Consider the following 11,062-nt stretch of genomic DNA (forward strand, 5'->3'; position numbering starts at 1 on the left):
ATTATTCATGCGAGCGTATCATTGACCTACCAGTGATTCTTCTGTATTATAGTCAAAACCTATTTTGTCTGTATAGACCCATTGTAAACATTACTTACACTTATAGCAGTGTAACTGTTTTAGTAAAGGATTCTATGTATATTTTTACCATGATCATATTTATACTTTGTCAACAGTGTTTCCAAAGAATAGCTTTAGTCTATGTTTACAAAATAGATATAAATTTGTGTTATTAGAAAGAGGAAAGTGGTGTTTTGTATAAATATTTGCACGAAAAGCAGTGTTTGTTTTCAGTAGCATAATATAGATTATCATTCAGTATCTTAAAATTATCATCTGAAGGATAAAAAATTAAATTTTCTTGTCTGCCAACATTTGTATGCCATGAATACATAGTAATCCAAGAGTATCTTAAAATTATCATTTGTAGGGAAGAAATCAAATTTTCTTGTTTGCTAACATTTGTATTCTTGGAATACATAGTAACTATTAGTGACTTCAAATTATCATCTCTAAGGAAGAAATCAAATTTTCTTGCTTGCTAACATTTGTATTCATCGAATACATAGTAACTATTAGTGACTTCAAATTATCATCTCTAAGGAAGAAATCAAATTTTCTTGCTTGCTAACATTTGTATTCATCGAATACATAGTAACTATTAGTGACTTCAAATTATCATCTCTAAGGAAGAAATCAAATTTTCTTGCTTGCTAACATTTGTATTCATCGAATACATAGTAATCAAAAGTATCTTAAATTATCTTCTGCAAGGAAGAAACCAAATTTTCTTGTTTGCCAACATTTGCATTCTTCGAATACATAGTTACCAAGAATATCTTAAAATTATCATTGGTAGAGAAGAAATAAAGTTTTCTTGTTTGCTAACATTTGTATTTTCGGAATACATAGTAACCAAGAGTGTCTTAAAATCATCATCTGTAAGGAAGAAATCAAATTTTCTTGCTTCGCAATAACGGAGTCGGCTATTACAATATCACAAAATCACCTATAGACCGTTACGTACAAGAGCCACACACGTTAAATGTTTTCCCTTTTTTCAAATACAAAGGTGGAGGAAATAATAATAATAATAATAATAATAATAATAATAATAATAATAATAATTATAATAATAATAGTAATAATAATAATTATATTCACTTGCAAAGTGCATAAGTTGCTATGTGTCGTTTCATTTTTCCCATTCACTACTTACTTGTTCCTCACAACCATTCTTTCTTCATGACAACTGAATGGAAAATGCAGAATTTATGAAAAATGGGAAGACAATTGGCTCATCATATTAATAGCGTAAATTGAAAATAATGTTTTATTCAGAGCTTCTGTTGTTTATAGTTGTTTTTAAGGTATACTTAATATTAAATTGTTTTAACAGAATTCTTGCTGATGCAGTAATGTGTGTAGGTTTTAGTAATATCATTATACTTGGAAATAAAGGTATGTAAATTTGCTTTTTATGTTTCGCATTTCATGAAAAAGCTGTTTCATTAAAGGCGTATTTGGTGAACCAATTTTATATTTTTCTCAAAGTTTTGATATTGTTTGAGGTCGTTTAAAAGTTATCATTGAAGATGATAATGTTAAAGTTAAAATAAAAAACAATAACTGTGACTTATATCTACATGCACCTTTTCGAAAGGTGGGATTATTTCCTGCTGCCTGAAAAGTCTGTATGTCCCACCTTCAGTGATGCAATGTATCTCCTACAATATTAAAGACACATACTTGAAACTTTGCTGTATACCCAGGAGTGGTCTTTCGATATTCACAGTGGTTTCAAAAAGATGGTTAATATTTCTACAAAAATCTGAATATATGAAGTGCTTGAGGTGAAAATCTGAAAACTGGTTTATGTCATCTTCACTACCAGGGCAAGGACATATCCTTGGACTTTTTGGTAGCACTCTTTGGTCTTGCCCAGGGATAGTCCCAGTATGTATGTTGTCCCTGGGCCACAACTTGGAGACTGTTGAGTGTTGATATGCCCACTCGAAAACAATATTTAGAATTGAAGGGAAAGAGGAAACAAATTGGATGGATGTCTAACACAGTGCCTAAGTTGGGTCTCTGATGCTGTGAAGTTGACCCTGGCTAGTAAGCAATAAATTGTTAAGATTGTCCAGGAACGAATTTTACATTTAATGGGCAGGCATATGCCTCTCCCCCACCTCTCTCTCTCTCTCTCTCTCTCTCTCTCTCTCTCTCTCTCTCTCTCTCTATATATATATATATATATATATATATATATATATATATATATATAAACTGCATTGCATGAACTAATGAAGTGACGAAGTTTAAGATCGCATGTAACGGACCAACAATAGACTTTAAATAGACTTTAACATCTAAAGAAATAATTATATTTGGCTAAACATTCTATAAGTATTTTCAGGCAAGTTTTTGTTTTGAGAGCTACCATAGTAACCATTAAAACTCCATTGCAACCAGGTACCTCAGTACATATTTTTATGTCCCCACTAACAAATACACAGGTAAGATTTTTATGAAAGCATTGGATGTAATATTTATTGTCATAGTCTACATACAAATTTGTGCATCTCGATCCCCAAGATAGCTGGGTGAGAAAGCTAACTTTCACACCTTCTACAAATCTACTTCATTGAATATTGCAAAACTTTCAAGAAGTGTTAATATGTGAGATGCTTTACTTAATGTTGTTTCGTATGCATCCATATCAACCAAATATTTTAAAAGAATCTATAAGTGCAGAATAAGTCAGACATTACAAATGAAATAATTATGTTTTACATTTTCTACAGTTGTTTTAAGTGTGGAGAAAAAAATGCTATATGCTAAGGGACAAACAAATTATTTTGTCTGGAAGGAGGGGGACTTGGATTTATTTTCAAAACATAAATATTTTTTTCTGTTACCTTAAGATGGCTAATTGTTTCAGTTAATATAATTTAATATAATATGTTCTCTCTGGGTATGGAGGCTATAAGTTTATATATTTGGTGCTAAAATAGTCTCCTCCCCCAAAATAAAGACATGGGAGGTTCTCTTTATTAATTAGAAAGGAGCCAAAAGAAAACGAATTTAATTTATTTTCGAAATGTATACAGTAGAGCCCCATTAACTTGATTAACAAAAAAGGTAACTAACTCAAAGTCTTGAGCAAAGTAAGGCGTTATCATTTTTTTTATTGACCGCTCCTGTGGCCTAGTGGTTAGAGAGTCCGCCTCAGACGCGGGAGGTCGTGGGTTCGATTCACGACCGAGTCATACCAAAGACTTACAAAAATGGTGCTAACAGCTGCCTCGCTTGGCGCTCAGCATTAAGAGGTTAGTGTTAGGACAGGTTGGCCTGGTGTCAGGATAACGTGACTGGGTGGTACATCATGCTACATGTCTGCGGCATGATGCCCAGTGATAGATATAAATATAAACTGCCACACTACAGACATCGTAGCGATATGACTGAAAAATTGTTAAAGCTACGTTAAAAATCCAAATCACACACACACATTTTATTTACGACTACCTGTTTGTCAGTAAATACTTTAGTATCCGTTTACCTTAATACCTACAGAAGGTGCATATTATGACAATACAAGATTTTTCATTTGATTTTAAAATAGCAAAATATGTAGGATTTAACCGTAAAATATCACGTATATTCTTCAGGTAGCTTCGGATAATGTTTTTATTTTTAAAACATTGAGTGGTCCATGTATGTCCTTTAGCATTTCAATTGCTCTAATGCCTTAAAGTAACTACAACTCTAACTTTTTGGTTATATTGGTGCCCTTCACTATGTGAGTATATATATATGCTCAGATGCTAATAATACATAACCTAACGATGTACATAACCTAACGATGTACATGTTCATTTTTGTTTCTAGAAAGAAAGCGGTCTCATAGAAAATCTTTGCTTTATTTTAGAAACCAGAAGAGCACTCAAGTGTTTGCTTATTATTTGTTTGTAGAAGTAACTTTTAACATTTGCTTTAGGTATCCCTTCTGACAGATACACGAACAAACCATAAACTCAGTTCCTTCTGTTTATTCATCGGAAGAAATTGATAGATAGTATCTAAGTCCAGAACAACATGCGCTGTCTAATTCCGGCAATGGGATTGAGATATGCTTGCTCAGAAGATCACTGAAGTCAACATTGAAGACGAAAACATTATTAATGGTCCTAAATAGCAAATACATATCTAGTACTTCAATTATCTTTCCTTGCTTGCCCTGTGAGATTATATGAGTTAATTTCCGTACGTTAAAGCTGGTTTTGCGAAGGCTTCTCATTGGTGAAGTCTAAATTCCAGTGTATTTTTGACCTTATTATTATTGCTATTAAACTTACCTGCCAATGTGCAGAAAATGAATATCCAGATGAACATTTTCATGGCCGCCATATTGACTACCTTTGTTCAAATGTTATCTGTAAGTGAAGATTATATCGCATACTTCCGCTATTGAATATGATTGATGTCATGTATATACATCGTATTGCGCATTTCTTAGCACCATATAGAAACATTCGACAAATTAAATTAGCAAGTGTATATTTTTGTCTACCAGTTTTATACATTATGAAGTCAATAACAGCGACGTCTAACAAACATCAATATAACGCTCTGTCGTTACCGAGACAGAGCGTTACCGAGAACTAGAGATGTAACAACGATGCAAGAGTGAATATATATGTGAACAGATATGAACACATGTACCAGAACGCCCCGGATTTGCATACAATATGAGAGCGAAGATCATCCCGGATCATACATGCAAACAAGGAAGCCCGTATTCATAAAATCCTTAGTATAGCGTATCCTTATTAATGTAGTCTGATGGCAAACGAATGTTACTAACTCTAGCAGCCGGACTTGATGTGATACTCGCCCACAAGAATAATAGATCTTAAAATGGAATATGCGATAACACATTTGGACAATGAAATATTTTACAACGTTGTCCCTACTGAGCTCTTTGCCATAAAATTCAATATTCGTCATTGCAAAGTGCTTTCAGAACTTTGAATAAACTCTTCAGTTTGTACTCGATGCCACAACATATATTGTTGATAAATGTCATGCTGCGATCGTCTTCTTTCACGGCTAATAATTTGTTGCTTATCAAAAGAAAGATTGCATGCTTTCACATTTAACCAACTGTTATTATCTCAGACGATATATGACCAGCGACCATTGTTGCCACTTTGCGCAAAGTCTTAGACCCTTTCTCGATGATTTTTTTTTCTTCAGATATAACGATTTCAAATAATATAACAGACCTCGTTGCGGGAGCAAATTTATTGCTCCAAAGATTGTGTTAAATGTCGATCATCACTGTACCACTGTAACATAAAGAAAACGGTTTAAGAATAGAAAATAATTTGGTAAAAGAGTAAAGTACAACAATGATACATTTTGTAGATCAACGGTAATTAATAATTCATATGTAAAACATGTGGTAGCATGCACCGGAACATACGTTGAGCATTTAAATGTTACGACAGCATTAAGTCTCTAAGATGACTCGAGTTTATTACACATGAAAAACTAACTGCTTAAAATCTTTGACAAAATGCAACACGTAAGCAATATACCTACTAGTCTTACGTGATCTATGGAAAATGCATTCTTCTGCTGTCACAATGTTGAGAAAATACTCAATAAATAACGATGTATTGACTGTTTGGCAACTCACGTACCTGCACAGGCGATACTAGTATGTTTGCTGTCAACCTCTCTCTCTGTATCACTCTCTAAGCCCCCCCCCACCCCCCTCTCTCGCACATACTAGACAGTTTTTTTTAATTGAAAGATAAAATTGATATTTTTTTCTTCCCAATTATCCCGATCGAACATTCTCCAAAACTGTTTCTATAATTTCGACGAAAAGGAGAATTGGCGTATCTATAATTTGAATACAGAGTATAACTCGAATGCCCAGAATGGAATACATCGTACAGGATGCTTTTGCAATGTAATGCTAATACAACGACTTTATTGTAAAACTGTACCACATAGTGGAAACATACTTGAAATTTGTCAATGCGTTGTTTATTTCATAAACATAAATGACTAGGGAAAATCTCTGTTATTGACGTCTGAGAGAGATCCCTCTTTTGTATTGTACACACAGTAAATTCAGCAAACGGTTTACAACAAAAACGTCATGTCACCTAGAATGAAATATATTCTGGACCAAAGTCGCAATTTCAGAATTATTTTATTTAAACAGTGCATTATCTTTACTACTCTGAATAACATCAACTGAGAGGTAAATAGTGATTTCCAAATATCTGATAACAAATAACTTTTTGGTTTCAGGAATCCTTTTGAATGATCCTCATAATCCTATATCAGTCCATGCACAAGCATTACATTTCTCACATTCCTAGAACAAGTGTAAGCTCTACAGTACAATCGCTTTGTTCATAATGATATGAATTTCAGACGATGAACATTGGCAAAAGAAGAAATTATATGGGCATATATAAATGTTAAAGTTTACACAGATGAATGATACCGCACGTTGATAAAGAAATACATTGTATTATTACATCTTTCAAACAGCAATGTGTCTGCTCATCAATTTATTCAAATTGTACCATTGCTGTCTTTATATTACGTAATTATGAGTATGGATGGTTCATATCTTCTCTATAAAACTGTTGAATGGGTGTGCAGAAAAAGATCATACGGTTTCAAATAATATTTATTTAAATGATTATAGGTGACAACATGGTCTCTTAATTGGTACCTTCCGTCTTATGAAAACCTCTGCATTTAGAAAGAATCTACACAATCAGTCGTCCGAAAGGGAAATATTGTATGATTGCAAACACAATCCCTCATTAATGATTTGCAGACACCACAATTAGGTCATCTTTTGAAAAGATATACATTTTACAACATATTGATTACACGTAAAGGTCGCATTTGTTTTCTGAACAACCCTTTTTATTTATATTGTCTTGCTTTCCCTTAGCATGTCTTTCTAATCTCATCATTATAGGAATCTCATTCACTCTTAAGAATCCTCCATGTCCGCATTAAATAGTAACTGTAAAACATGATTGCAATCAGTTTACTCTGCTATGGTAGGGCGAGTAAATAAAGATTGGTTTGGTTATTTGCTTCTACAGAATAGCAAGTGTCTTAAAAATAATATTCTCTGCATCATATCTATAATAAATTATCAAAGATCTATCTGTTTGGCAAGCTTTTAGAGAGCGTGGCTCATATTGGTGTGGGAATTGGTTTCTTTTTTTCCTAATATTCTATTGATTTCTTTCTTCACTGACAATTTCATAGCATGGTTCCTCCTTCTTGACTTTGCGAACAAATGTTACTTGTCGATACTTGGAAATAGGCGTGTTGTAAATGGGAAAATTGATGTAATTGTCCTTAAGACGCAAATCCTCTACAATTTAACGTTGCGGATTTGTTGAAGATGCTGCAAACATTCTCTCATTTATTAGGAATCTTTCATTCTTCACGTCAGGTAATTTGATATAGGGTAATGTTTGATGATAATCTGCATCTCATTTGCCTACATTAGGCATTTAGTGAACGAATCTACTGTTATTGATAATAAAATATCGATTACTATTGCCAGTCCAAGATCTTTTGGCTGGAAACCAGATTGATCTGTGCACTTATAGCTTTCAAAGCAAACAATTATAGCTGTCTAACAGTGTTTCGACAATCATAGAGTCGAAGAAAAAACATGAACTTACATATTTGTGTGCTTTAACATTTGATTGAATTAAAATATATTATCGTCAGTTAAAAAGCAAGAATTATGAAGGACATAAACATGATAGCTGTCCAGAATGGTTGATTACGATATCTCGTCCACAGTGTTCGTTCAAGTACAATTTCTAATCAAGCGCTTTAACAGAAGAACAGAAAAGAAAGTTTTGCAACTGCTGTAAAATTCACACTTGCCCGTAAATACTACAAGTGACATTCACCATAGACACGACATACAATGTCGCCGGTAACATTTCCCTGTGACATTAACGCCGATAAATGCGCAAACATCGATCAACAGCATACCTTAAAAATCTTCAAATTTCTGGCCGTACAACACTTTCAGTGTTTAAAATGTGTCCTAATGACTTACTAAATATTAAAGACGTTAATAAATGTCACTATGTTGGAGAAAAAGTCTGAAACCCATAAAACAAACGTTCAAAAATGCCGCCATTTGCATATGAAACGAGGAAATAATCCTTATCCATCTATTCGTCAATGCAACAGGGTTGAAAGTAATGTAGGGAGCTTTGACAAGAGTCATGTTTTTTAAACTTTAAAGCTACTAAGCTGCGCTGTGTCATGTTTTATTATACACAAATATTTTAATCTTTAGGAAGAAGATATGTTTAATAATATATGTTATTGAGTGTGTGTGTATGTGTGTTTGTGTGTGTGTAAGGAAAACTTAATGGCATGAGAGAACAGTGTTAATTTGGTCAAAGTTGAAACAAGAGTGAGAAGATTTTTTGTTCTATGATTGGCTCTGATTGAAAAAATAATATTTCCCACAGGATCACAATTTCATCTGTTATCATAATTAGTTATATAACCGCGTTTTAAAATACACTTTCATAGTTACTTTCAACAACCATGGAAAGTAATGTTTTAGTTATATTCATTAGTCAGCTTAGAGAACTTACACTATTGTTTTTATTGTACAGGAAATATGCCCTTGTAGAGACGACTTTAACCAGTTGCTGTGTAATCTTAATTCACATGAACAAGGTCAGAGTTCCCTGAAGTCCGAGCAAAGAAAAAGAGACTCACTAATAGAAAGGGGAATGTTCGGAGACCTCACTTGACAATTCCCAGATACTTCTGACTCTGGAGGACACTGAATGTGAATAATTAGTTTTGTCTTTTTCATAACGGACTCAAGTAGATGTTAACAGCGATGTGAAAGAAGGGAATACACCATGTTTTTAGGACACAGCGAAACAAATTGAACCATTCTGACCATTTACGACTGACAGTTTTGTAAATTATCCAGCTGGAGTTCATCTGTACAAAGAACATAAAACGGTTACAAAGTAATATTGTATCTAGAAATCTCAGACGAGCTAAATTATTTGTATCATAATGATCTTCGGTGACGTTTTGAAGGTCAGTTCTTCTTGACTTTAATGAAACACAGGCAGCTAGAATAAAGTAAATGTTTAGCTATTTATAATGAGTGGAGTTTGAGAAACTAATGTATCCACTATTTATGTCATGTAGCTGTATAGAAGCAGTGGAAACAAGTGAACTGATGGCCAAACATTCACTTAATTATCATTATCTTCATTATGGTTATCTCTTTTCTTTAGCGCAAACATAGTTTGAGTCCATTGCAAGACAAACCCATAATATATAACTGCAACCAAGGTCTCACTCAACAACGATCCCAGCACTATTAATAAGTTCATGTGCACACGTGTTCTTTTCTGTTTTTATTTATTTATTTGGGAGAGTGGGGTGTACAAATTAAAGACGGAGGACTAGCCTTTTCTTCCGCCTTGATTATTTTGATTATGAATTATTAGGCACTGTTTATAAAAGTAAAACAACCTCTAAATTTGTTAATAATTGTGTGTTCATGTTCATTTTCTGTCTCATATTTTTAATTCGTGGATGCGCTTTCATTCTCGTGATTTTATCTGCTTTGAATTTCTGAAAGGATGTTTGTATTTACGTCCGAATAAACCTTCCTGACAATGTGTTCTGTCTTCTCTATTAGACATAGGCATATATCCCTTCAAGCCTTCGTTTCTGGCATATAAAACTGTTAATTTTCTAGTTTTGCCGGTTATCGTCGACAAGATTAAGATCGAGTGTGAATTGCGATGATATTTGTACACTGCAGAGACTGAAGCACCTACAGGAACGGGTGAAGGAGTTAAATCGTCTTCGAAGGTGACACAGATCAGTGAAACGAAGTGGTGTGTACTTAACGAAAATAGCAAAACATTTGTTTCAAGATGTCCTGGGAGAGGAAAACGAAAAATAAAAGTAGACTAGATGGGACGAAAGAACTGCTTTGTTGCGCCAACAAATGGAATAGCATCATCTCCAACAAGAACAATCTGAGATGTTACACCAAAGTTAATGTCGCCAAAACAGCAAAACCTACAGAAACATCCACCACTGCCAGCATATAATATTTGATACCAGGAGAGTATTGGGCATTTGAGGGTAGCTATGCTTGCTATAACCTTTCTGTATCCATTAATATTTGAAGCTGAAACCAGTGAATCGATGTATCTGCGGATTCTGGGAAGTACGGCCAACGTGTGGTCATTAAGAAATTCCATTTTCAGGGTCATCTATAATGTCATTTTCAGGGTGATCTAGGTTTAAAGTATTGCCAAAATATATATGTATGTATGTATGTACGAACGCACGTACTAAATACAGGAGTAATACTGATCTCCCCATGACTCTCCTTTCCTCTCTCTATTATTGTTTGAAAGGGTTTGTTTTGAATGGTCAAGGGAAATAATGGGTCGTTATTAGGTGGACGTCCTCATTATTCTACCCATCTAAACCCCTTAACATCCACTCCTCCTTATACATCTGTTTATCATTACAATAGTCTGGTTGCGAAATAGCATGAATATAGTATTATCAACATCTGCTCTACTAGCATAGCCTTCAGCAGCCCACCATCTTAAATTCCCACATGACCCACAGCGGCCCATAATGTTACATTCCTCTAACGCCAATAATACCTTCTAGGTTAATTATGTGGATCTTTAAACATTAAATTCTACCGTTAAGTCCCGTCCCGCAAGCCCTATATCACCATTTAATTTGATAGCTGTGTGACATAGTAACATTAAATTCCCGTAAGTCCCATAATACCATATTTTTAAAATGAGAGGATTTTCCCATGTGACCCATACCACGCGCTATGTCTAGTTACGTTGATGATGCAGTCGGCATTATCAATAGTTCGATGAGAATGACATCTTGGTTTTAACTGCAAGTGGATTATTTATGTGTGTATGGTCCATTCCAAAACAGGTAGTTGATTGTA

At 34.0% G+C, this 11,062-nt stretch overlaps 1 protein-coding gene across 1 annotated transcript in view; it reads right to left on the minus strand.

The window, feature by feature from the left end:
• LOC149797330 (uncharacterized) overlaps positions 1–4,546 on the minus strand; it is a 98,478-nt gene extending 93,932 nt beyond the window's left edge. Inside the window, exon 1 of the mRNA XM_089962056.1 lies at positions 4,362–4,546. Coding sequence (XP_089818182.1) covers positions 4,362–4,413 — 52 coding nt within the window. The 5' untranslated portion in view covers positions 4,414–4,546. The remainder of the gene's footprint in view (positions 1–4,361) is intronic.
• Positions 4,547–11,062: the final 6,516 nt, after the last annotated feature.

Source organism: Sinohyriopsis cumingii, chromosome 6, assembly GCF_028554795.1.
Source record: "Sinohyriopsis cumingii isolate HCF-2022 chromosome 6, ASM2855479v2, whole genome shotgun sequence".
In the NCBI taxonomy this organism is placed as follows: Eukaryota; Metazoa; Mollusca; class Bivalvia; order Unionida; family Unionidae; genus Sinohyriopsis; species Sinohyriopsis cumingii.